The sequence below is a fragment of the Neovison vison genome, chromosome 4 (assembly GCF_020171115.1).
Source record: "Neovison vison isolate M4711 chromosome 4, ASM_NN_V1, whole genome shotgun sequence".
NCBI classification, from domain to species: Eukaryota; Metazoa; Chordata; class Mammalia; order Carnivora; family Mustelidae; genus Neogale; species Neogale vison.
This window is the reverse complement of record NC_058094.1, coordinates 185,800,558-185,827,187: the sequence shown is the minus strand read 5'-3', so window position 1 is coordinate 185,827,187 and position 26,630 is coordinate 185,800,558. Positions and strand designations below refer to the sequence as shown.

Here is a 26,630-nt window from a genome sequence, read left to right as displayed (position 1 = left end):
AGGGTTTCTCATTTCTCCCTCGCTTAGCACTCACCCACTGGCGTGGGCCCAGAGGATGCCGCGAGTGGGGGTGGGAAAAGGAATGGAAAAAAGATGGCAGAAGGAGAGCTCAGGGTAACCAAACCCACGTCCTGGCACTAGTGAGCCTGCCTCTCACCCACAACCGACAGACTTCCAGACGGAGGAATGCTGACTTGCCCTTCGCTTTCAGGACCCTGAGGAATTCCAGCCTCCAGCCTAAGGCTCCCCACCCTGACCCCATCAGCGTCTGTTTACACCATACATGCCCGGTGAGGCAGGCACGAGAAGCGGGGTTTGGGTGTGGGGCCCAGGGGACCATTAGCCTGCCGCGTAGGCTGGGAGCAGCTGCTGCCTCTCTCGGGCCTTCTGTCTGCTTATCTGCAAACGGAGGGAAACAGAATTTTTGCCCCATTTGCTTTCAGGGCTGCCATGCGGATCCTAAGGGCCGGGGTTAATGTGTAGTAACGTATTCACTGGAACACAGGTACCAAGGACAAGCACTCCATGGGAACAGCAACAATAGTTCCTAACACTGACACTTTAGTATGTGCCGACATGGTCCTAAGTCCTTCACGTTTATCATTACTTATGGTTTACTTATATGGACAAATGATTTAAATGGATAGATAATATCATTTATTGTACATAATTTACTTATAGTGACTCATTTAATTCTCTCAGTCACTCTACCAGATAATCCTTACTTATCTGGTATTTTCCAGATGAGTAAACATGAAGCACAGAGAGGTTGAGTCAACTGCCCAAGATCACACAGCTAATAAACACAGCTAATAAACAATAGCCTCTGGAGCCCCTTCTCTTAAGCACTATGCTCTACCAACCATTCTACCCCAGAAGAGTGTAGTCTTTGGCCCCAAAAGGCACCCCTTTTACTAAAGCTTAGCCACGGGCCTGGGATGAAGTGATGCCTCCACTCGGAAGGGCTGGACTGAAGAGCTGGCAAACCACCCATGTGGATTACATAGATGGTGTCCTCCACCTGCAGTCACATAGAGGCGGCAGGGGACATCTCTTCCTCCAAGGAACAGGGTTCCAAGCGACAAAGGGAAAGGAAGCATGCTTTGGGGACCAAGAGAGAGGTAGGAAGCAGAGGGCGACTGGTTCCTGAGAGGTCTGTGGTTTTCTCAGATGGGATGTGTCTCCCAAGTTTCCCCAGGGAGGAAGGCCAGGCAGACACGGCACCCCTCCCCCAGGTAGAAAGGAAACTGGAGCTGCATGGAGTCCCCTCCAGGCCTCTCTGTGTGCAGGGAGGCCTCCCTGGGCTCGTGCTGGCTGGCACCCGGGAGGACACAGACAAGCTGGGTGGGCAGATGATTCCAAGGGCAGGAAAGCACACAGCCAGCTTGCCTGCAGCTGGGCCACTGCATGAGTGCAGCCCCATGCACAGCCCTGGGAAGCACTCACAGTGTGACTACGGCTCTTTCCCGGCCCCCGGCCCGCCACACGATGTCCGCAATGGCCAGGGCAAGGCAGTGACTCCTGCGGGCATTGGAAGGCTGCAGCTGCCTGAGGAGAAAAAGGAGAGTATGTTTATGCCTGTGGGGACACAAGCCACAAGGGATGAGGCAGCCCTGTAGCAGATGGCCTATTCTTTCCTCTGCCACGCAGAGAGGGCTCTGCAGCCCAGGGACTCCATCCAGCAGGGCCTCCTCCGATGACAGCCAAGGAAGAGCCCTGATGGAGAGGCCCTGGGTGGGGCTGGAGGAGAAGCAGGTCAAGGAACTGGCCCCGGGTGAGCAGAGGGAATCCTGGAGGCTTGGCAGGGCCGTAAGCTCTAACAGAGTCCAGGAGGCCATGCTGAACATGCTCGGGAGCTCCGGCCACCCCAAGGAAAGTGAGCCATCCCAGCCAAATGTCTGGTACCGCCCTGACCCAGCCTTGGCCACTCCCACAACCGGGCCCCTGGAGACAGTGGCTGGACAAACAGGTGCCCTTAACTCCCACCAGCCACAGGAAATGATGGGAAAGCACCCTGCCTTGCTGGTTACTTAGATATAGGTTGTGGGATGCGGGAGAGGGAGGATCCAAGGTGAACTCTGGGGGTTTAGTGGGTGAACAGTGGGGCCACCCACTGAAATGAGAAATACAGAGCAGAGAGGACTGGGGGAACAACTGGAGGTATAGGCGGGACCCTCTAGCTGAAGCTATCTGACACATGGAAAGCCCAGGAGAGCATTGGGGCTGAAGACAAGGTTATGCTACACCAGCATGTGAGGAGCCCTTGGCCCTTTGGGGGTTGAGATTTCCCAAATGGAGTTTGAGGAAGGGCAGAGATGGCAGCCAAGGATGAAACCCCATAGGACTCTTGTATACCAGGGACACAGAGGAAGGCAGGAAGGGGTATGGCAGAAGGGAGATGGTGCTATTACATAATCCTAGGAGCAAATGAGCTTTGAGCAAAACAGGCAGTCAGCAATGTCAAAAACGGCAGAGAGATGTGTATGATAAAAATGGAAACACAGAAGCCCTGGTGCATGAAATGAGCAACAGGCTAGAACAGGCAACGGCCTGATAGAGACGCTCCCTTCAGTTTCACCTTTCCGGGGCTCCGAAAGCTGTAGTTCTTGTCCACTGCTGCAGTCTGAATTTTTTCTAAGTTCTTGGGAAAATTAAACTCTTACAAAAGCAGTCTGAGTGTTAGAATCTTCCTAGCCATGATGAGGAAGACCCTGCTGGGGCTCAAAGGAATACACGGCAGGGTGGGGGGCAAGGGGTGGGGGGCTTATGTTTTTAGTGACCCACTAACACCTGAGCTCCATGCTGAGCTGTGCAGGGGAGAAAGAAAACTGGAGAAACGAGGACCAGAAGACCAGGGACACAGGTCATTCCCCAGTGCCTAAGACACACAGCCAGTGGTCTGTATCCAGGCTGACCAGTGCCCTTAAAATGGGAGACAAATGGCAGAGCCATCCCTCAGTTTCCCCTTCCATAAACTGGAGACGACAGTAGTACCTGCCCTGTAGCATTGGGAGCGTTAAACAAGGTGATGTGTGTATGGGCTGTGGTTACAGGATGAATGATCAATAATGGATACCTATCACTATTGTTTTTATGGAAACATCATGTCCCCACGTTGGCTGTGGTGACAGGAAGGTGAACTCCAACCATCTGGTGTGAAAGTGACAGCAAGCCCCTGACACCAGGTCATCCTTCGAACATAATGAGACAAACAGCAAGTCCTCAACCACTTGAAAAATGAAATGGCAGCCTGCCTGCTACTTGTGCAGCTTCTGGAAGCCTGCCATGCTCCCCGAGGAAATGGTTACCACACCATCACTAAACCGGGCAGCCTGGGCTGCGGGGAGATCACTGGTCAGGGTCACCATCAACTATGAAAACAAAGGTGAGGAAATGTTGTGCTGGGTTTCCGGAGAAGTGATGCCAAGGACAGAGGGGCCTGCAAAGCAGGGCTTGTCAGACAAAGGAGAAAGGATTGGACAATTATCCCCTTGGATTCAGAACCTATGAAAGTTGACTTCATCATCCCCACAGCTCCTGTTTCCTGCCCTGCCCCCACCCAGGTGACCGTCACATCCTGTCAAACACATCTCCTTGCCCATCCCCTTCCCATCCCCTGCCCGGGACCGGTGTGCCCTGCTCCCCAGCTGAGTTGTTCCAGCCAGGGCTTGACCAGCATTTCTGCTCCATCTTGTCCCTGTGGGCTCTTCGTATAACACAGGGGTAACCAGGGTACTCCCCAGTCAGAACCCTTGCTGTGGCCAGGAGTTGTGCAAACTTGTGTCTGGACTGTAATCTCTGCCTAGAACATCTATGCTGGGAAACCTGCAGACATGGACCTAAGAGGTCACCTTTCACACAGCCACTGTGTTCTACGCTAAGCAAGTCATGTGTCTGACTGAAATCTTCTCAGTGTAGCCACAAATAAGATCTGAAAAGCCGACATATACTGAGTACCTATCATGGGCCAGGCACTGTTAGAAATACTTCCCATGTATTATTTCGTTAGCCATTAAAGCTACCCTGGAAAGGCGGCAGTATTGTTGCTTTTAAATGGGGAAACTGAGGCACAGAGCCTAAGAGATTCACCCAAGGTCACACAGTAAAGTAAGAAAAATTAAAACAGCATTGAGGGAGGAAGGAGGACTTAGGGAACTGAAACCAATTGTCTGGAGGTCTTGGCCGTAGGACCCAGCAACCCTCTGACTTCAAGCCCGTCTCTTGGGTGCCGTCCAACACTCTCAAGAGACCTGGCTCTTTGGTCCGGCCCGTGTCTTTCTGATCTCACAGACTGGTTAGAGACCCTCTTTCTACACACGGTCCTCATTCTTTTCACTGGCTTCCATTTAGAAAAACTTCCAGTGTCTCCACCCTTTCCTGGGCCCCAGTTTGCCATCTTTCCAGAAGACACAATGGAAAAGTGCAGCAGTCGGGGCTGCATTTGGTTCCTGGCTCCCAGGCCTCGGGGAAGCCCCTTGCCCTCACTGGCCTTCGCCTTCCCACACAGATGTGGACACTGGCCCACGCGCCCCCAAGCATCATTCCAGCATTGCCCTTTCTGCCATTTCACTGGCCGCAGGGTAGACAGGGCTGTCCTTGCAGACGATGAGAGGAAGGGGGCGCTGTGGCGAGTCACCCAGAGTTCAGCCTCACCAAGGAACTCCCTTGCTTTCACCTACAAAACCTCAAAGACAAGGGTGGCTCCTGTGTTGCCTTCATCGGAGGTCTGTGGCTCTTCTAGGCCTGCAGGAGAGTAAGACTCATTGTCCCTTCCCAAAGCCACCAGCACAACCCCTCTGTGGGGAAAAACACGGAGTCGTGATGCCTGGCTCTGTCCTCCCTGACGGAGGAGAGGCCAGCTGCCGGCCTGACAGAGTGGGTCCTGATGAAGCCAGACAGGCCCACAGAAAAAAACACCATCCCTGCCAAGAGGCCTTTATTTCGGCATGACTTCCCTGGAGGGCGCAGTCAATCCCCCACGCTGCTTTCACAGAATCGCTCCCCATCGGTGGTGAGCAGAAGGCGTGAGGAGGGGCCCCACCGCCAGCCCCAGTGTGGGAAGGCCCACAGGTCCTTCAGGGGCCCCTGTGGGGCCCAGAGTTGGGCAGCAGCAGATGCTGCGTGGTGTGGGGGGCCATGCCACCATGGTGTTCCTGAAGAGGAAAGGGGAGTCACCTGACTTTTTTTTTTTTTTAAATTGGGTCATTTCTGAAATCCTGGAATTTCAGAGTCAAAAGGAAGTACTAAAGCCTCGGACCCAGCTCAGCACACAGCGCCCAGGCAGAAAGGTCAACGGCCCGCCCACCAGTATTCAAATTGTATGATTAAATTAATGGGCACAAAGAGGGGCTCCTACGGAGCTGTCACCCTTTGCTCACAAGAGCTGTTTGCTATATTACTCTTAGTACTTCTGTATGGAGTTCTTCCAAAGTAGGGGATGGCGGGGGGTGGGGCGGCGGGTTGTGCCCTGGAAGGCCCCTGTAAAACACAGAGCCGCACCTTGGTCACTGAGAGTCTGTCTGGGGATCCAGCACTCGAGTGTTCCAGACACACGCCAGCAGCCTCGTGGGCCCAGCCCCTTCTGACCTCTCTGGCTCTCCTGTTGCCCAGTCTCCTCTGGGGCACAGAGGAATGGGATGGCAAACAGAGCGCCACTGCAGATGCCAGGAGTAACCCTGCGGGAGCACCATGCCTCTCTGAGCCTCGGTTTCCCCACATGGTCCCACCTGCTTGCACAGCCCTTGATGACTTATAAAGGACTGTGTCTGCATTTCTTTGTTGAGTCTAACTTAGGCAAGACAGAGATTCTCCAGTGGAGAAGGTGAGGTCCAGCAGCCCAGGTCTCCAGACCCAGCCCTGCAAGGCCTCACCACCCGCCAAGCAGCAATCCAGACTCAGCGCTCCCTTCCGTCCTCTGCCGCCAGCCCTGGGCAACAGCCCCTTGCTCCCCTGGGCTTTGTTTGACCCAAGCCCTAGCTTGAAGCCAGAAGAAGTCTCTCCTCCCAGCCCTAGTTGTTCTCCAGCCCCTGAGGCAGGCTGTAACCTCAGCAAACCCAGCCCCATGGCAGGGGGAGTGGGAGAAAGAAACACAGGACTCTCTCTCTCTCTCTCTCTCTCTCTCTCTCTCTCTCTCTGTGTGTGTGTGTGTGTGTGTGTGTAGGAATCTGGTGCCCGTTGCCTGTAGCCCATCACCACTAAGACCTCCCCTAGCTTGTCCCCCTCTGAGCTACCTCTTCCCTAGCCCCTGCCAGAGCCCCAGTGGATGGAAGCAGAAAGCCTGCCCACTCAACCTGTGTGGAGATGAGCCCTGGTAGAGAGGGGCAGGACTTACAAGGAACACCCATAGTTGTGGGGCTCCCAAGAAAACTGAGGTAACTCTTCTGCAGCATGAATCCTTCCATGCTTCCAGGAGGAAGGGGTCCTGTCCAGCAGGCCAAGTTCCCTGTTTACTCCACACGAACCTCTTCTGGCTGAGCCAGGCAGCCAGACTTGGGCTCCTTCCCACCTGGCACACCCCTACATATACCGCCCCCTCCCCCCCCCAAGCAGCTCCTTCTTCCCCCTTCTCCCTCTGCCTACCCACTACTGCCCCTAGGACCCAGCTCAGACCCAGCAGCCAACCACCAAGGGCCTTCGGTCTAGGCTGGTCCTGACTTGTCTCTCAGAGTCCCAGCTGATGGGCAGCCCATGGGATCCAAGTCTGCATTCCCTCCCCCTCCTTCCCAGCAAAGACCGATGGAACTCTCTATCTAGTCGGTGCTTAAATAGACATCTGTCAGTGTAAACTGGGGCCTGAGGCCATGCTCGGCCAGTGGCTGGCTCGCAGATGATGGGAGGTGGAGAGGACCTCACTTCCCACTGCTGACTGCTGACCCGGTGTTCTTTCTACCCAGAGCCTGAGTTGCACCCCCAACCAGGATGGCTTTCTGCCATCCAAGCCCTGGCTCCCCTCTCTGGTGTGGAGAGCAGAGCACTCCCCGGAGAATGTACCTGTGGATCCAGAGGCTAGAACATCCCCTCAGTCGTGTGTAGGGTGGGTGACAAGAATCAAGCCTGCCTTGTGTGTGCCCCAGGTAGAAACAGCCCTTCCTGGAACCAACTTAAACACCCCATCCCAACCATTGGGAAACAATCCACAACTTCCCCCCAAATACAAAGACCAAGTTCAAAAGCAGCTCTGAATGAGAAGAGGGCTGAAATGAATTTTGAGACATGTCCCCCGAGGGCCAAGGCCAAGGCTTGACCCAAGCAGCTGGTAAGGCCCCGAGGCCCCTCTGGCAGCAGGGCCCTGACCCATCGGCCACCCCCAGGTCTCATCCTGGTTCCCCCTAAACCCGGCCCCAGCCACCCCACGCAACTCTCTGCTCCCCTCCCCACCCTGTTCTCATTGCCCTCAGGCCTCTCTCTGCACATGCTGTTCTCCTTACTGGAACACCATTCCCTCCCCTCCCTATGAGTCTGGATAACTCATGAATTTGTGTATGTGTTCATTCAACAAAAATTCCGAGGGCCTCTTCTGTGGCCTAGGCCCTGGGCTAGATGCCAGGGGCAGGCTGTGAACCAGGCGGCCCTAGAAGGCCCCTGTTCTTATGGGGCTGGTGTTCCCAGGGGGTGGGGCAGTAGGGGTGTGTCCATGGACAGGTAACGATGTCAGGGAACAAGGGCACCAAGGGGAGGCCTGGAAGCAGGCCTGGGGTTCATCTCCACTAGAGAAGGCCTCCCTGATGTTAAGATCTCTGTGCGATGAGGAGCCCTGGAAGAAGTCTGAGGGGTGTGCTGGGAGGGGGAAATTGAGGGAGAAATGAGCATGTATGTGAAACCAATTGAGAGCCCTGATGATCTCCAGACCTCAGCGGAATCCAAATATCACCCCTCCAATAGGCCTGCCTCCCCGCCTTCAGATCTGGGGGAGCACTGAGCATCTGGCATAAACCCTAGAGACTCCTATTTGCCTGGTTCCCATGCTCAATTGTAGCTGCCGTGAAGGTAAGGCCACGGCTACCCTCTGGAGCCCTGTATGCCCTCCCAGCACCTGCCAAGCCCTCCCGGCATGCTTCTATCCAGTGCAAGGAAGGCACACGGGCGGGCAGGTGCACATGCACTCAGGGACAGTCCCTGCACCCTCTGAGGGCAGACAGAGGTCCTTCATTTAGCAAGTTCCACTCAGTTAGGAGCATTCCAGAACATCAGGCACTGTGCTGCCTCTCCAGGAAAATCGACAGCGGGGTCTCTGCCCACACTGTGGGCAGCACTTGGCTGGCTGGCCGTTCAGAGGCCCTGCATGGACAGGAGCAGTTATGTTTGGACTGGTAGGGGGGTGGGCGGGTATGGAGGAGAACAAGGATGAGGTGAGGTCCTGCTGTGGAAATGTTAGGTCACTCTGCTCTGGTTATAGCTGGGTTATGCTGGTAATTAGTATCTTTGAGCTTGAGACAAAACACCTTGATGATTACTTTGTAATTAGTTGTATTATTAGAGAAATTCTAAAATGCCAAGCATGAAAAGCTACCTAAGGCAAAATCCTCTAAGTTGGTAAAAGATGTTTTATTTGTCCTGAGCTTGGCAGGATAGCTGGGTATTCAGCATCCCTCCTAGGAATCTGAACATGGACAAATGGGGAATGGGCCTCGATGCTTAGAAGGCTTAGAAGCTTTTTTTTTTTTTTCTTTTTTTTCTTTTTTTTTTTTCTTTTTTTTCTTCTTTTTTTCTTTTTTTTTTTTTCTTTTTTTAAGGCACTGAAATGCCTACATCAAAGAACAAGTCCCTTTCATTAAAATTCAGGAACTGGCAAAGCTCAGCTGTGATTTTAGAATCTGTTTAATCACAACTTTTGGGAGGAGAATGGAGGTCTTTTCTAGGCAGGAGGACTCTTCTGGGGTGCTAGAAACATTTCTCTTTCTTGATCTGGCCAAGAGGTTGAGGGGTACGGGATTTTATAATAACTCATTGAGCAGAACACACAGGAGTCATGTACTTTTCTGAGACGTATACTTTTCTGTGTGCATGTTATCTTCCAACTAAGAAAGAGAAAGAGAAAAGAACACATGCCAGTTCTGTAGCTCTGGGGGTAAGTGAGCACAAGCTAATCACTGGGCACACAGGGAGATGAAAGAAGGCCATCCTCAAATTGGCCATCTAGCCCCCGCCCTGGCCAGCACCTGGCCAATCCTTCTATCTTAGCCCCAACCACAGTCCCTCAACCGTACAGAGCATTCTGCCTGCATGGAGATGTTCCAGAAAAATCTACAGAGTGAGTGAGAAGGAGAAGGAGGTGCCCATGTGCAATCACTTAATGCGTGAGGTGGAAAACAAATGGCCGAAGGGAGTGGAAGCAATGCACTGTGGGGCCGGCTGGAATGTGTGGTCGTGGCTGTTGGCAGAGGTGAGGTAACATGGGGAGGGAGGGGAGACCTGGCCTCAGTCGAAGGGTCAGCGGGTTGATGTGGGTGTGGATGGGACTTGGGCAGCTGCTGCACTCAAATGCTGAGGAGGGGGCAGCCTTAGTTTCGATGCCATTCCCGCGGCGACTGGCACGTGGAACGGGACTTAGAGACAAATGCTCGCAGGTCATTTAAACAGGGCAGCGCTGGCCCTGTAAGCCAGTCCGTATTTCCCTTTCCAGAAGACAGGAAGTATCAGGGAACACACACGCTTCCTTGCTTGTTTTTTCTGGACACTGAGGAGAAGCCTTGGGAAAGGAAGATATTGCCAGAATGAGCGCTGACTTACCGAACGCAGTCAGCTTCACTATCTCCTTCAAACAGGAGTTTTTGTAGGACACAGCCTTGGACAGCTGCCAGAACACCGCAGGGACCCCCCTGCAAAGAAGGACACATATTAGTGCCAGTGAGGACTGACCCAAGGCCAAGTTGTCTGTTCCTCCAGAACCAGCCTCTAGCCACAGGTTAAGACACAGGGCCACCAAGCCACTGCCTCTCAAACGCAGGCCTTTGATATGCCGAGTCCTTCTACAGAGCACTGAGGCTGCTCAGAGAGAAGGGCTGACAAAGACCCCGGTACCCAGCACTGAAGGAAGGAACAAGTCCGCATGTCTCACAGGAGGAAAGCAGGCCTTCACAACCAGTCGGCTGTAAAATCAAGTACATCACCATAGGTCCCCAGTCATTCAAGGAAATGTTTCCAAGTCCAAGGGCTGAGGGTGTCAGTGGTTTACTCAGCCTTCGAGACCCATCCTAAAGGCCTCTCTACCAGGAAGCCTTCCATGACATCTCAAAAGCCCCTTCAACAGCTCCTGCTCATGGGAGAAATCTTTGCCCAGTTGTGGCCTGCCTCAGCACCCATTAGGTATATCTCTGTCTCCCAGCCCGCCATGTCAGAGGAAGAAGTCTCCTTGAGGGGCTCACCCCGTTCAACAAGTACAAGGATTATCAGAGTAGCAGGCATGGGTACCCTTGAACTGGGGGTGGAGGAAGATGTGCTGAGCTTGGCCACACTAGGGACAGAGGCTAACATACAGTATTGGGGCCCTTCCTTAGGCAGTGAGGGCCAAGAGGAGGCTCTTGGGGCTTGAGTAACGGAACTTCATTGGGCTGCTGGATTTAGAGTATCTTCTGGGCCTTAAAGTGTATGACTCAGGAAATGCGTATACACCGCGCCCAAATCCTGCCCTCATGCACCTTCATTTCCCCGTCTTAGAACACACCTCCTCCTCGCGCACTTCTTCTCAAAGCCTTCCCTTTATTCGTGATGCCTCCGGCCTCAAGTGGTCTCTCTCCAGTCCTATCTGCAAAACCACTTCCCAGGACTCTGCCTGAGGACCCCCTCTGAAGCCCCCAATTGAACAGAGAGCCTCCTTCTGCCCCTCTCAGAGAGGATTCTGGACACTGAGGAGAAGCCTTGGTAGGGGACGGGTCACATTCCCCAGTTCTTGCTCTGCCAGCTCCAGTCCTGGGTGAGCACGCAAACATGGTGCTGGTGAGCACGAGCTAGCTCAGTGAACTGCAGGACACCTGGCCCTCCCTGCGGCAGCCCCCCAGCAAGCCCCCCCCTCCCCCCCCCCCCCGCAGTGATGTCCCTGGGGAACCTAGAAGCGACCTGCCTTGTTCTGCACGATGCCGTATCTTAATGAGGCTTTGTCACTAAAGGAAAAACTCTGAACTTTCCATTCCTCATTGAAACAGCAAAGGCTGGAGCCGAACAGAAGGGCCTTTATGTCCTGTCAAAAGAAGAGAGAGTTTCATTAGATGTCTTAAAGGCAAATAGTAATGCGCCGCCCAGTGTCCGGACTCCCTCAGGAGCCGCTCCCATGTTCTAGCTGAGCAGCCCATTTTCCAGCAGGCTCATCGATTTTTCTTTTCATTTTGCAGACTCATTCTTCTAGTATTTGCAAAGAGAAAAACATGACCCTAAGGGTCTTACCTCTGAAACATCCATAAACCAAACCTTCCTGTGCTGACCCACAGGCCCAAGGCTTTGCAGGCTCCTTAGAGGAAACCTGAAACCTAAAACTGTAGTTTCAGAGGGGACCTTGGAGGTCCTTGACTGTGCACTACAATCACCTGTAAGGGCATAACAATCCTGAGGTTCAGGCCACATGCCAGCCCAACTAGATTAGAACCTCTCAGTGGCAGACCCCAGGGGCTGTAATTTTAAAAGCTCTCTAGGCAATACCAATGTGCAGCTATGTTGGAAAACTGGTGCCGTGAGGCAGGCTTAGAAACCTATAACCCATGGGCCAAATTTGGCCCCCAGCATGTTTTGTAAATAAAGTCTTATTGACACATAAAAACACTCATTGGCTTCTATTTTCTCTGTGTTGGCTTTCACATTGCAATGGCAGAGCTGAGCAGTTGCAACAGAGAGCCTAAAATAGACGATGTGGCCCTTTATAGAAAGTTTGCCAGTCCCTGCTCTAGTACCATCCCTTACTACATGCAAGAATCTCCTCTATGCCATCACCTACAAGTGGTCTCCCATGAACTCAACTTGAACCCCAACTACCAGTGAAGGGGGGTTCCCACTGCCCATCAAGGCAGCACCTCCATTTCTTCACAGCTCTGTCTTCTCTAAGCTTCTGGCTGATACTGATCTCACTGTTCCTATCTCATAAGCCCAAGCCCCACCCTCCAGAGCCCCAGAAAGTGTCAACCACTCCCCCTGACCAGTCCGGGAAGGCAGAGCCTCTCCCCGGATGCCCCCTCGTTCCAGCTACCTCCTCTCTCCCGCCATAGCTTTACATCCAAGGTCTCAGAAGGCCAACACATGGGCTCTGTTGTCACATCTCCAGGTCAGATCTTTCCTACAGATTCCGATTACTTCATTTCAAATCAGTTCTTTTTTATTTTTCATTTAGTACAAGAAAGTCTTGGTGACAGACGCATTTGTCTACATGTCATCAAACGTGGGTTAGCGGCACACAGGAGAGAAGGCTGGATGAAATTGTCTGTCAGGGTTTTGTTTCCCTTCTTACATCAACAACAATCCATGTATTTGAACTGAGTTTTTCAAGAGCCTAGGAAACATAGGGACTGGAGTTTTCTGGCCAAAGCCCATGTCTGTTCTCTTAATCATAGAATAGCTGCCAGCTAGGCACAGTGGGGTCACCAGGTCACCGAGTGGCAAGCCTAGAAGCCTGGGTGCTATGGAGGCTGTGTGCCCTGGGCCCTCCATTTCTCTGGATGGGCCTCAATTTTTTAGCTGCTTTTAGAGATGCTGCTGCTGCTGGGTGGTCTAAATTTAGGGGTCTCAAAGGGCCCTTCCCAAAACAGGCGTGTTCACTGCAAAGAATCACAGCCCTGTGGATACAGAGAGCCTGAGCACTTATTCCCAGGCCTGAGGCCACGGAAAAGTGTCTGACCCTCCTCCAGTCCCTCTACCCTCCATGGTTTGAAAAGAAGGAAAAAAATGGGAAGGGAGGAAAGGGAAGGCATAAAACTTCTAGAAAAATCTTTGACTTTTTTAATCTGTGTGCTGAGTAAATATTTATAGGTGGGAAGAAAAGAGGGTCAACAGTGTCCCCGAGCGTTTTAGCTTTTCTTCCTGCATCCTGGCTCAAGAGCCAGTGGAAGACAGCGGGAGTGGCATTCCATCAGGAACTGCTGGCCAAGGGGAGGGGTGAGGTCATCTGGCAGCTGATATGGTAAGGAATCCAGGGCATCCCTGCACAGGAGGTTGACAAGGCCAGGAACCTGCTCCCTAAGTCCTATGACCTCAAGTCCCTCCAGGAGGCCACTGGTGTGAACCCAACAGTGCTGAGGAATTATTAACACCCACCTGTCCTCCCATACTGCAGTCCAGCCTGAGCCCAGCTTGGGAGAGGAGTGTTCAAGAGCCGGTCTAATGAGGTCGGTTCTCTGCTGCCATTGCAGCTCTGGAGGCACCCCTTGCATGTGTACGGAAGCCACTCTGGGCCCAAAGAAGAACAAGACCCTGCAATATCTGAATGGGAGGAGACTGTACCCTCACCCCTTCCGGGAGAAGACCAGGAGCCCCCTGACTCTCAGTTCAGGCTCTCTCCACCACACCCGAATTTCCACTTTAACCATGACTGAGACGCAAGGTCGATGGGACCAGAGGGATCGAAGCCATCTCACCCATACCAACTCACACCAAGACAGCATCAATTCACACTGCACCAATTCACACCAATTCAAATCAAGATGTATCAGCACACACTTTTAAGAGGACGCCTACCTTGGCCACTGAGAGGTCGATTGGCTTTGACGCTATTTGCAGCTTGAGCATCGATGGGACTGGAGGCAGGATGACTTCTTCCTTTATCAATTCATCCTCCACATCCTCTGAAAGAACACCAGGGCATGGGAGCCCCTTGTTATGACCCACGGAGAACAGAATAAGAAATCATTTGGGGTGCCTGGGCAGCTCAGTCGGCTAAGTGTCTGACTCTTGGTTTCAGCTCAGGTCATGATTTTGAGGTCATGGGCTCAAGCCCCACATCAGGCTCCACACTCAGCAGGAGTCTGCTTGTCTCCCCCTCTGTCTCCCCCAGCTCTCTAAATAAATAAATAAATAAAATCTTAAAAGAAAAAAAAAATCATTTAACACCAAGGACATGGATGCATTTGAATGAAAGGAGGGCTTCCCTATCATCCACCTGCCTCTCCCCTTTGGGGCTTCCAGGTCTTCACCAGAGGGAAAAAAGGCAGAGCGAGGGCCTTTGCTCCTTGTCACAGCCTGGTGCTGATCCACAGCACAAGGATTCCGGTGGGCGTGGTCTGGCTACTGGTCCGCTAGAAAGTTCTGCCCGTGGACATGCAGTGAAACAAGAGCCTAGGGCTGAGGCCATGGAATCAGGCCCAGGAGAACCTCAGTCAGACAGCTTTCTTACAAAATGTGGGCATTCCGCACAAACCGATACCCCAGGCCAACATGAAGAGGGAGGGATTAGGAAAGACAATGCCACCATTCCTGATAAAACAATAGTAACAGATTATCACTGTCGTGGCTTTCACTTACCAACCATTCGTGTTTGAGCATCTAAGTCCCGTAACAGCCCCATCTACAGATGAGAACTGAGCTCAGAGAAGTAAAAGGACCGGCCTGACATCACGCAGACGGAAAAGTGGCAGAGACAGGATCAAACCCAGGCCAACATCTAATCGTTCTGCCATCCTGCCAGCCGGACCTCCCTGGTCCTCCAGCCAGGAGGGACACTGAGTCAAATGCCACATACAGTCTTTCTACAGCTGGAGCAATGGGGGCCCGGAGAGGGTCACAGCACGGAGTTGGCAGCCCCAGCCTGTGCCTTCCCAGCTGGCTGAGCCTCCCTCCCCACACTGTACCCACGGCCGCAGCATTTATCAGAACACTCATGAAGGACCCAAGTGAAAACAATCCGAGGTAATTACTCTGGCAAAGCCGAGCAGACAAGTCTCCAGAGAGCCTGTTGAATCTGTTTTTTCCTCATTTTCCCAAGATTAAACAATTATTTGAAAAGTACGCTACACTGCATAGAAATCAACATTGCCTCCCATAATTCTGTACATCAGGGACATGGTATTGTCCCTGCCTCACACCTTCTGGAGATGCTATCCAAAAGCCAACGCGTCCCCAGGACACATTCCTTATATCCTATTCTACAGTCTCCTTTTTTCACCTGGGGGAGGACCAGGCACAGGATGAGGCCAACCCCCAGAGTACCAGTCCACTGAAAAGAAAACCATTCCACCTTTAGGCTGAACAAAATGTAAAAGTAAGTCTGGAATTGAAATGAGAATCTGAATTTAAATGAGAAATCTTAGTTAGGACCTCTGAAAAAGTCACCCTGTGACCGTGACCTTCCTTCAAACAACCCGATAGACGTTCCCTCAGCAACATGCATGGGTCTTAAAAACATGGTGCTGGGCAGAGAAAGCAAGAATGCAAATGAGATAGCAGAAGGCAACACGATTGACAACCATGGCAAATACATACACACAAAACCCACGGCACATTTTGCAAGAACACACACAAGCAAACATATCGACTAAATGCTCGGGAATGGTGGCTTGAGGAGAGGAAGGTCATGGGAGTGGGAGGGTGGGGCTAAAGGGAAATGAAAGAGAGGTAAGAGGAGGGAAGATGAGGAGAAAGAGAAAGAGGAAGGTGGAGAAGGGAAGGGAGCAAGAAGGAAGGTAAAGAGAAGGAGGCCAATGGGCAGGCTTTGCAAAGATCAATACTGAGCATGTTCCCTGGAGGAACAGAGATGTGTGATTAATTCAACCCCGGGGGCAGCTGAGGCCCAGAAAAGAAGGGAAGAGTAACCTGAGTGACTCTACCAGGCCCTGAGGGCTCTCTGCAATGCCCCAGTCCAGACTGTTTCCTGGAGGAACCCAAGGGGCAGTATTTAAGCCTATTTGGAGGCTTCTGTTTAGTCTGAGCTTGTCAGGGAGGGAACCGGGGCCAAAACGTGCTCTGCTTGGGGCTCCATGAAGTCAATCTAAGAATGAAAGCTGGGGGCCCAGGGGACGCAGACCGGGTGGAGCCCCCCAAGAGGAAACAGCCATCCTTGACTGCTGCCAGGAGGAAGTTGGCCCCTGTGCAGGGATCTGGTTCAGGACCACATAGCAGGCCTTGGGCCCAGATGTGGTGGGACCGCCATGCGAAGGAAAAACAAAGCACTCCAGAATGACATGTTGGCCAAGCAGACAAAACCATCTGCAAATGCCGGTGGTTTGGGGATGCTATTTTTAAGGCCCTGGTATAAGTGTCTGGTTGAAAAAAAAAGCAAGGGAGTTTGTCTCCCATACCATTTTATTCACCCTTTGGAGGAAAACATACAGTAATACATAATAGAGGTCTGTACACGTCCTTCCCACTGACTGCAGATATCTTCCCCGGAAGTGCCCTCAATACCCCAAACTCGGGAATCTCAGCAGAGCACTCCTCCAGTCTTCAGTTCCAATAACATATTCTCAGAATGTCCCCAGCCCTCCTCCAGGGACCCAGGCTGAGACCTCTGCCCCGTCTCACACACCACGGGGATCCAGCCTCCAGATCATTCTACCCCTAGGATGTCTCACACCTTGCCCACCCTCACTCCCACCACTATTCCAGGAATATGTCATTCTTTTTCTGTCTGTTCACTGAGCACTTCATTGGGCATCCATGATGGGCCCAGGGTTGTGTGGGACAGTGGGAGAGTGGAGGTCCAAAGATGTGTAAAACACCACCCTTGCCTTCAAGGAGCTCACTGCCTAGAGGGAGACACAGAGCCCCAAGCAAATAGTATAACACGAGTACTAAAACAGAGATTGTGTGGGGGTTTTAAGAGCAGAGGAGAAGAGGCAAATAGTTCTGCCTTAGAGGGTCAGAGACGTTTTCCATCAGAGCTAACTGTTGGAGCAGGGTCTTGAAACACCCAGAGGATTTTGCCAGACAGAACAGGGACCCAATCACACTCTTCTAGATTATTCCAAGAGCCCCCTTACTGGTCTTCCAACATCTAGGCCCTTACCTCTACAATCTGTCCTCCACACATACCTAGAGGGAGCCCTAAACCCACAGAACTGCACACATTACTCACCAGCACAGAATCTTCAAGGGCTCTTTACTGGCTAATGATTTACGGTCAAGCTAGTTAGCGCAGCACTCAAGGTCATCCTGGCCCTTCCACACCTTCGTTCCCAGCCTCGGCTCCCCCTAACCCCACACCTTCCCCTATGGGCTAGTCGCCTCAAGCAAATCACTCTTTCTCACACTCCATGCCTTGCCCCCACAAGGCTTGTTGCCCATCTCTACCCGGCAAGACCTCCTCAACCTTCAGAGCCCAGGCTAAATACCTCTTCCCTATGGAAATTTCTGGAACCCACCACAGAACTCGGCTTACACATCTCTTGAAGCAGTGATGCACTGAGAACCATCCTCTAAATTTATGTGTTGTATCAGCAGACACCTCTGTTCCTCTGTCCCACCCAGCCCAGCCCTTCAAAAAAGCAAGGCCTCTTTTAATTCACCTTGATATACTTTCAACAGCCTCATCTATGCCCTGGCAAGTAATTGCTAATGAAAGTTTGCTGAGCTGAACCAAAGGAAAATGAATTTGGGTAGGGAAGAAAATGCTGGTCCTCTAACCAAATTTTATTCCCTGTCTCTGCTATACCCCGAAGCTTCTCCTTCCCTTTCTCTTGATGACTGGTTTCTGGGCTCTTCTACCTTTTATTTCCTTCCCCTCTTCTAAATCATTAGCTGAGTCACTAGCCAAGAGCAGCTGCCTCCCTCTGGAAAACACACACTTCAAACAACTGGGTTCTGAGAGAATTGCTAAAAGCCTTCCTTCCAACAGAAGCCCTCTGGGTTCTGAAGGCCAGGAAGTGCTTCGTTTTCTGTCCAGACAGGAGTGGCTCTCACTGGAAAATCTCGAAGTGCAGTGCTTTACAGAAAGGTTTCAGAGGCCGGTGCGTGCTGGCTCTGGACTTCTGTGTTGCCGTGTGTGGGACTGTCCCTTCCTGAGCCGGCCGGGCCATCCTGACCGGCCACCATTGCAGCTCTATGGAACTGTTCCCTCTGAAGTGAGCTGAGCAGAACCAACCCACCCCTGCCTCATCCAGACAGAGGCCCCAGCCTTTCAACTCCATCAAAGCAAACCGTCGGGCTGCACGTCTCACATAAGTAACTTCTAAAGATCACGTGGCTTTTTTCCCTTCCACTTAAAAGGGGTGCTTGAAAGGAGAGGAAAAGTGTGTGGACGGCCTGGCAGGTAGATTGCTGCCTTCCGGAAGAAGAGCAAATGTCAACGGCACTCAGGCCTCATCCTTTCAAGTCTGGGCGCTGGGTCATCGTCATCTGTTCTGCTACTGCTTTGCCAAGCCCCGCAAACACCGCCGTCTTCAGGGCCGAGAGAATCACAGAGAGGGGAGACAAAAGACGGCTTCAAAACTAAAGAGTTCCAGAAGGACACGTTCTCTGTCTTGACGAGGGAGAGCGCTGACATGGATGAACACGCGTGTGAGACTGCACGGAGCTGAGCACGTCCGGTGTACACTTACACACTTCATGCTATCTTGTGCCTCCATGATACACTGATTGGGTTTTTTTTAAAGGATGATCTACCCCAGGCAGAGCTGTCTTCTGGAGACCTTTGTAGGTTCGGAATAGCCCTAAAAGAGTCTCCAAATGCACAAGACGCTCCTCTGCACTCCCCCAACCCCCGCCCCCAACCAATGAGGGTCCAGAAATGCCCAGACGTTTTATGAGATTTCTCGAAGACAGAAAGACGGAAGGCAGAAGACGAGAGCAACCACAAAGAGAGAAGTCTTCTCTACTCCCTGGGCCAGCCTCTCCTTCCAGGCAGGTGGGAGGAAAGGAGCCCCCAGACCCCCACCACCTTCCAGACGGAGCAAACGGAGCCCTGAGGACCCTGCCAGGCAGAACAGAGAGACAGCGGCAACACCTACCAAGTTGGAGGACACTCAGTTCGCCATCAGCCTTGTTGGACGCTGGCAACTGATTTTTCCTAGAACAAAAGAAAATGTCAATGTACCAGACGAAAATGACACTGAGATACAAGCAGCAGAGAAGAATGCGGGGAGCAGTGGATGGGGGTTCAGGGGATGGTTCTCTCCAGCGCCCCCTGCCATTCAGGCCTGTCTCACACAGTCACTCTCCCTCTCTGTGTCATGGGTGCCTTCACCGGATGGGACCAAACGGCCAAATTATAAGATGCTTTGCAATTCTGTGTTCTCACAGACACACACACAGATGCACACCAGTCAATGCAGAAAACCCCATAGTCTGATGCTTGCCAAGAACCAAATGCAAGTGTATCTTGCTGATGTCACTGTGATACAGCTAGAAAACATACACACACACACGCACGCACGCAGGTACATGCGTGTGCAAATCAAGTGCTTGTCATCACTATGCAGATTTTTTTTCCAGCACGTCTCTGTTTTCTTTTTTATTTGTTTCTCTTCTCCCAGTTTTCTTATAAAGCCATCAGCAGCCATGTCTAAGAAACCTCTAAAATGCACCAAAACCTGTCCTGGGAGTCTGATTTGTAAGTTCAGGTATGTACATGTGGAGCTTTCCCAACAGGGCCCACCTGTATTTCAGCTCTCTTTAGATATTTTTTTCCCCTCCACCATGCATCAATCTGGAAAATCTTTTTTTTTTTTTAAAGAATGCATTGAGAATAACAATATTACATCACTCTCTGAAAACCCATTTACTATGTTAAAAAATGACAGCCCTTTTGAACATGGCATTGAAATATATTTTCCTCCAACATCATTGCAGGGTAAGATATGATTGAAGTAACAATCGTAATCTTGCTGTGCTACGTTCTATTGAATTGGCTTCCTCCTGAAGATGTATGAAGGGGTGTGAGTGGAGGATCACGGAGGACGCACGGTACCAGATCTAGGCACACATACTGCTTTGGACTCCAAGTTTCTTGCTCTGGCCCAGAGTGCTAGAACACAGAGCACCTTCCCCCACCCTCCCAAGCAGGCCTAATCCCCCCCTCACCGGGGTCAAGCCCATGTTCTTCAACTCAAAACCACAAAGTTCCTACGTCTCTATGCTACCAGGGTTAGACAGGCGTTCTCTTGGGGACTGGTGAAAGAACAAGCTGGAAAGCAGATCTAAGGCCTGGGGGGTGCATGAGAAGGAGGTGAAGGAGGAGGCAGTAGAGATGCTGGGTCACAGCCACGGCAATGAGAAGCTATACCTTCCCCAGAAGTTTCTGTCCCTGTACCCCTCCCACCGCCATTGGCTCTGCCTCTAAAGGCTGAGGACCTGAGTCCCACTTCTATCTGTCCCTTCTGTCACTATTCCATCTGGAGAGGAAGGCCAGATGCCTCCCTGATTCTAAACAGTGAGTATTGAAGCACGGTGCTAAAGGCCTCTAACATCTGCTTTGAAACATCCACGCAAGGAACAGCAGGAGCAAAGGCATCTCTGGAACATCCCAAACGAAAGAGCATCTCTCTTGCACCTGTCTCCGCTCTCTGCCTCTTGGTCTCTCACCCAGATCACTGGAATAGCCTCCTCGCTGGTTTCCCGACTTCCGTGTGATGCCCCACCCCATGCCGGCCCCCCACGTCTTCACAGGGGTGTCAAAACCATCTTTTTAAAAAACAAAACTGACTGTGCCACAACCTGGCTGAAGTTCTTCAAGGGTTTGCCATCATCACCACCCCCAACAATAATATTTATAAAAACGACAGCAGTAGAAACAGCAGATACTCGCTGACTCCTTTGGCTGCTCCAGACACTGTGCTGAGTGTATTGTAGGCAGCAAAAGCCACCTGCTTCTTGGGGCAGCCTTAGGAGGGAGCTGTTGCGCTGAGCCTCACGGAGATCCAGGATTTCTCCCAGGACATAGTAAGTGAGTGGTGGCACAGGAATCTGAAGCCAGGCAATGACCCCAGAGACAAAGGCGGCAACCACCATATATATGGCTTCCTTGAAAAATAAAATCCAGGTTGGGGCACCTGGCTGGCTTAGTCAGTGCGGCATGCAACTCTTGATCTCAGAGTTGTGAGTTCAAGCCCCATGTTGGGTGTAGAGATTACTTAAAAATAAAAAAAAATAAATAAGCAAAATAAAAGAAAATCCAGGCCCATTACGGTGCCCTATGGGCTTCCCCTGAGCTGGCCATCTACTGCCCCAGCCCCCACTCTCTCTGCACCCTCACGCTGCACGCACATTCCCCGCATGCTGAGCTCCCCAACCTCAGCCTCTATACCTTTTCCTAAGTCCTTCAACTGGGGTAGAATGTCCTTCAGCAAACTCGCATTCATCCTCTATAGGTATGCCACTTCCATTTCACCTCCACACATGCATTCATTCATTTCCTCCTCTACTCATCCAGCAAACACATGGCTGTAATCTGGCAGGCCCACCTCCCTGCCCAAGGGAGACCCAGGCATACAAAATGAACAGACATAAATTGCAGTTTGACGTGGTACGGTTGGCTGAATGATGGCCTCCAAAGGTATCCTGTGAATGGTACTGTATATGCAGAAAGGACTCTGAAGATTGGACTAAGGAAAGGATCTTAGGATGAAAGAGGGTATCCTGGACTACCCAAGGGGGAGCAATATAATTGCAAGTGTTCTTGGTTAGGGAAGCCCAGGGAGACTGGACACGGAAGAGGAGAGGTGTGTGGTGTCAGGAGTAGAGGTTGGAGGGATGCACTCTGAAGGTGGAGGAAGGACCACAAGTCAAGGAGTGGGGTGGCCATGAGAAGCTCAGATACTCCCCTGGGATCCCCAGAAAGAATGAACCCTGCTGACACCTTGACTTTAGTCCAGTGGAACTGACTTCAGACCCCGATCGTCCAGAACAGTGAGAGAATACATTCATGTTGTTTTGAGCCACTAAGATGGTGGGATTTCGTGACATCAGCCATGGGATTCTACATACAGTGAGAGAAATCACAAGGAGGTACGAAGGATCATAGAATTCTCTTGGTCACCTCTGTACCCTGCATGCCCAGCATGCGGCCAGTGCTCCATAAGTAGATGCTGAGTACCACAGTGACCCTTACAGAAGTTAGGTGACTCACACAAGGTCCCACAACTTAGAAGGGCCAGAGCCAGAACTCAAACCCGGGCTGCTGGTTCCAATGGCTCTATTACATTCCTTCTTCTATTTTATGCTTCCTTCCCCTGCCCAGAACCCTCCATAGCTTCCACGGGACAAAATCCAAACCTCCCAGTGGTCCTCTTGGCTCCTGAGGGCAAAGCCTCAGGGCACGTGGGTGGCCGAGAGCCACAGCGAGAGGGTGGAGATGATGTTCTTGCCACATAGGGTACAGCGGGGCCTGTCCCGGGTCATGGGACTTCCACCCAGAGCGCCATCCATCAGCTGCAGAAGCCCAGCTCAGATGCCTTGTGCCCATTTCCCATAGATCTCATCACCGGAGGAGACTTCAATTATGCTCACACTTAGGGAATGTGTTTATTGTTCCTTTCATGTGTCCCTTTGTGGCATGAGCATTACAAAGTTTAAAAGGTCAGTTTAAAAGCATGTTTTTGCCTTTGAGTGAAAACTATTATGGAAAACAATGACAACAAGATAAATTAGGATTCAAAACACTTTTGATGGTGCAGATAACACAGAGACATGTGTCATAGTGGACATCCAGTAAATCCACGAGAGCTGGGCCGTAGACACCCAGTTTGCCTGCCATGTCAGAGGTCACCAGTTCCCACCCATACTCCCTTTTGTGGTCCCAGGGGAGAAGCCAGGGCCAGGGCACTGTGGATATCTGGGGCTCCATGGGGTCAGGACTCAATCCCAGATAACCGAATCTTGGCTGGGGTTGGGGGGAAGGGCTATTCAGAGACCTAAGTTCTTGTCCCTTTTCTCCCAACCCCTGCATGCCCTTGGGCAAGTCAGCCCCCTGCTGTGGGCCCAAGGTGCCTCATCTGTACCTCGGGGGAAGCCTGGGCAAGCTCATCACTGTGTGTCTGGGCCACACTAGTTTTGAAGATGCTTTCCTGCTTATATAGCCCCACACTCCAAATGGTTCACTAGTTCTTAACACAAAAAGACAAGGAGATGCTCCTTCCTCGATGTTTGGCACTAGATACTTGACTGAATTAGTTTCAGAGTATAAAAGAAAGGTGTCCCACAGGAATAAAGATATTGACCACTTACTATATATTCTATTTGATGGCAACTCAGAACCCAGTGTGAATGGAGTCTAAACTGACCCCACTCATGTGGCATAAGAATCCAGACTATGACACAAAATTTTCCCAAGACAGGGAGAGCCCAGCACACCCAACTAAAGCAATGTAAAATTATCCAGAGCAGCACTTCGACAACGCAAGTTGCACAAGATTCCCCAGGAGAGAGAGAAAAAGAGAGATTTTTTGAAGTGCCACTGAAAATATGCTCAAAACAAAGAGCTAGTAAGTATATGAGAAAATCGTGCACCACAAGTGAAAGCCAGGTGATACAACCAAAAGGACTCCCAGGAACTCGAGATAATAGAACAACAATCTAAGAGAGGCTGTAATTAGAGTAGGGAAACTTTTTTAATAGGAATGGACATCATTAGAAAATAAACAGATGTTATTAAAGAAAAAAAGAATGGGCAGTTTTGAAAAGTACATACAGTCATAGAAATTTTTTTTAAAAAACCTCATGGACATAGAAGGATGGTGATTCTAACATATGAAACATATGTTAAACCCCATGAGCCTGCTGCTGGGGGTGGGGAGTGGACAGGGATGGGTCATGGAAAGTTCTCTGTAGAACACCATCAATTGAATCATAAATGTAAAAGGGATGAGAAAATGATAAAAATTTTTATTTTTAATAAAATAAAAATAAAAATATTATAAAAAATAAAAATATTAGGAGTTTATAAACTCCTAATACAGGAAAAGATTATTAATAGATGTTAAAACCAATGGCTGAAACATTCTTGAGGAACAGAATATTCATGTAGTCTAAAAGTTACCAATTTCTCATTAATGGCAAAAGGCAAAGTTCCCTTTATAACGATGGACAGTTGACCAAGCGTCTGCCTTCGGCTCAGGTCACGATCCCAGGGTCCTAGGATTGAGCCCCACCTTGGGCTTCCTGTTCAGTGGGGCATCTGCTTGTCTCTCTCCCTCTGCCCCTCCCCCTGATCTCTTTCTCTCCCTCTCAAATAAATAAATAAAATCTTTTAAAAATGTGTGTGTGTTACAAATATATATTATACTATATGTGGGGAGGAGAGAAGAAAAGCAAGAATGAAAAAACAAAGTGTGACAAAATCCTAGAACTGCTGAGCATACATAAAGATGGCACGGGCGTTCATTTTTCTGTTCTTCCAACTTTTCTGTAGGTTAGCTCTGCTTTAACATTGTAGGGGGAGGGAGGAGACTTGGGGTAAGCTTTAACAGGAGCTAGGATACAACGAAGAGCTAATAAATTACTAGGAACTATCAGATGACATGACCTGGAATGCAACTCAACCCCAAGTGAGAAAATATGTGAAAGAGCAAAGAAGAGATGTGGAGGGGAAATCTTTCATTCCAGTGCCTATCGAAAAGGAGTTCCAGAAGGAAAAATAAAGAGGGTGTGAGAAAGGAGATTATAGAAAAGATAATGACCAACAACTCAGCAGACATGAACCCTCACAGAAACCTAAGAAGCTTCAAACGGCACACGTGGAAATCAATGCACACCTAGACATGTCATCCTGAAATGACACATTAATGAGAGAGCATTAATGACAAGGAGAAAAATCTTAGCAGAAAGGCAGAGTATCTATACACGAAAATTACTTTAACAAAAGACATCTTTAGTATTCAAACTAGTAAAGGTAAGGTCAAAATGAAGACATTTTCAGACAAAGACTGAAAGAGATCACCATCACAGACCTTCCCTGAAGAAACCACTCACGGACTTACTTTAGCAAGAAGGAAAGTGAACCCAGGAGAAAAGAGCAGGACTGAGGCAATGACGAGAAAAGAAATCTGTAAGCATGTAGATAAACCTATATGAGAGCTGATGGTAGAAAAAATAACAATAGCAACTAATTAGGGGGTAGTTCAAAACACAGGGATAATACTAGATGGTGATTATACACAGGAAATGTGGGAACGGGAAATGAGCAGCTGAAGCTTTCTAAAATCCTTGTATTTTTTGAGGGGGCAGAGAGACTGATTAAACTGAAACTTTAAGTCAATTATGATCAAAAAAAATTTAGAGTAACTGCTAAAATAGTCAAAGCATCAACTATAATGTCCAAATCAGAAAGCCCTAGAAGAAAAAATAAACACCCACTTGATTCCCAAGAAAGTGCTGCTGTGGAAAACACTTTGGCGGTTCCTCAAAAACGTGGACTATCGAATCACCATACCATCCTGCAATTCCACTCCTGGGTATGTACCCCGAAGAAGTGAACACAGGCACACAAGTTCATAGCAGCACTCTTCCCCAGAGACGAAAGGTAAAAACAACTCATATGTCCACCAGCGAATGAGAGGATACACAAAACACGGTATATTCGTGCAATGGGATATTATTCCACCATAAAATGGAATGAAGCGTTGGCATGTGCTTCATTGTGATGAAGATGTGATGAACCACAAAACCATGACGTGGAGGAAAGAAGCCAGAGACAAAGGTCATGTACACCGCAGTTTGTGGGTTTCTAAGGATGAGGGGATGGGAGGAATGGGGAGAAACTGCTTGGTAGGAAGAGATTTTACTCTGAAGAGAAGGAAATGCTTTGGAAATACACAGTGGTGGTTATGCAACCCTGTGAATGTACTTAAATGACACCAAATCACTCACTTGAAAATGGTTAATTAAAAAAAAAAAAAAAGGAAGGAAAAGAAGAGGTAAGAGGAAATAAAAAGCATACGGCAAAATGAAAGTACAGAATACAGGGGCACCTGGGTGGCTCAGTCACTAAGCGTCTGCCTTTGGCTCAGGTCATGATCCCAGGGTCCTGGGATAGAGCCCCATGTCGGGCTCCCTGCTCAGCGGGAAGCCTGCTTCTCCCTCTCCCACTCCCCCTGCTTGTGTTCTCTCTCTCATGGTGTCTCTCTCTATCAAATAAGTAAAATCTTAAAAAAAAAAAAAAAAGTACAGAATACAGATGAATTCAAGTACATCAGTAATTATAATAAAAGCAAACTAATTCAACTTGCCAGTTAAAAGACAAGAAACCCAAACTGATTTTTCTTAATTCACAATATGAAGTTTCATAAGGCATGTGACACAAAAGATGAACTGTACCACATGGGAGAAAAGAGATCTCCTGTGGCCTAACCACTTAAAAGTCAATGTAGTTAATATTGTATCATCAGATTAAAAATAGACTTTGGAATAAAAAGCATTATTAGTGGTAAACCTACTTGTCACAGAACAACAAAAGGGAACGATGCAACAGGAGAATTCGGCCATATCGAACCTCTATAAAATGGGGTTCCTAACAGTCCTACCTCAAAAGCTTGTGGTGAGCATTACACACAGGTCAGTCCAACAAGTGCTAAGAATAGCGCCTGAACAGAATTGCTCCACGTTCGCTGATGTAAGGATGATGGTGGTTACGAGACTTTGTGGCACCTTGATCCAAACAGCTGAACTTATCAATACAAGTCCAAAAATATGAAATAAAATAACAAACAAATGTGTCGGCTTTGAGTGTGAAGACAATCATGGCCGAGCAGCAGTGCAAGAATATTTGATAATGGAATTCACACCAGCAGAGG

At 50.0% G+C, this 26,630-nt stretch overlaps 1 protein-coding gene across 4 annotated transcripts in view; it reads right to left on the bottom strand.

Moving 5' to 3' along the window:
* Positions 1–26,630, bottom strand: part of MINDY4 (MINDY lysine 48 deubiquitinase 4) — a 101,597-nt gene that overhangs the window by 36,554 nt on the left and 38,413 nt on the right. For all 4 annotated transcript variants that reach the window (XR_006384291.1, XM_044246317.1, XM_044246316.1 and 1 more), the window contains exons 6-10: positions 18,855–18,913; positions 13,654–13,760; positions 11,060–11,176; positions 9,730–9,818; positions 1,447–1,548 (exon numbers count right to left, since the gene is read on the bottom strand). Coding sequence is in view for 3 of the 4 variants with exons in the window: in XM_044246317.1 (XP_044102252.1) it covers positions 1,447–1,548; positions 9,730–9,818; positions 11,060–11,176; positions 13,654–13,760; positions 18,855–18,913 (474 nt within the window). In the remaining variant the exon portion in view is untranslated. The remainder of the gene's footprint in view (positions 1–1,446; positions 1,549–9,729; positions 9,819–11,059; positions 11,177–13,653; positions 13,761–18,854; positions 18,914–26,630) is intronic.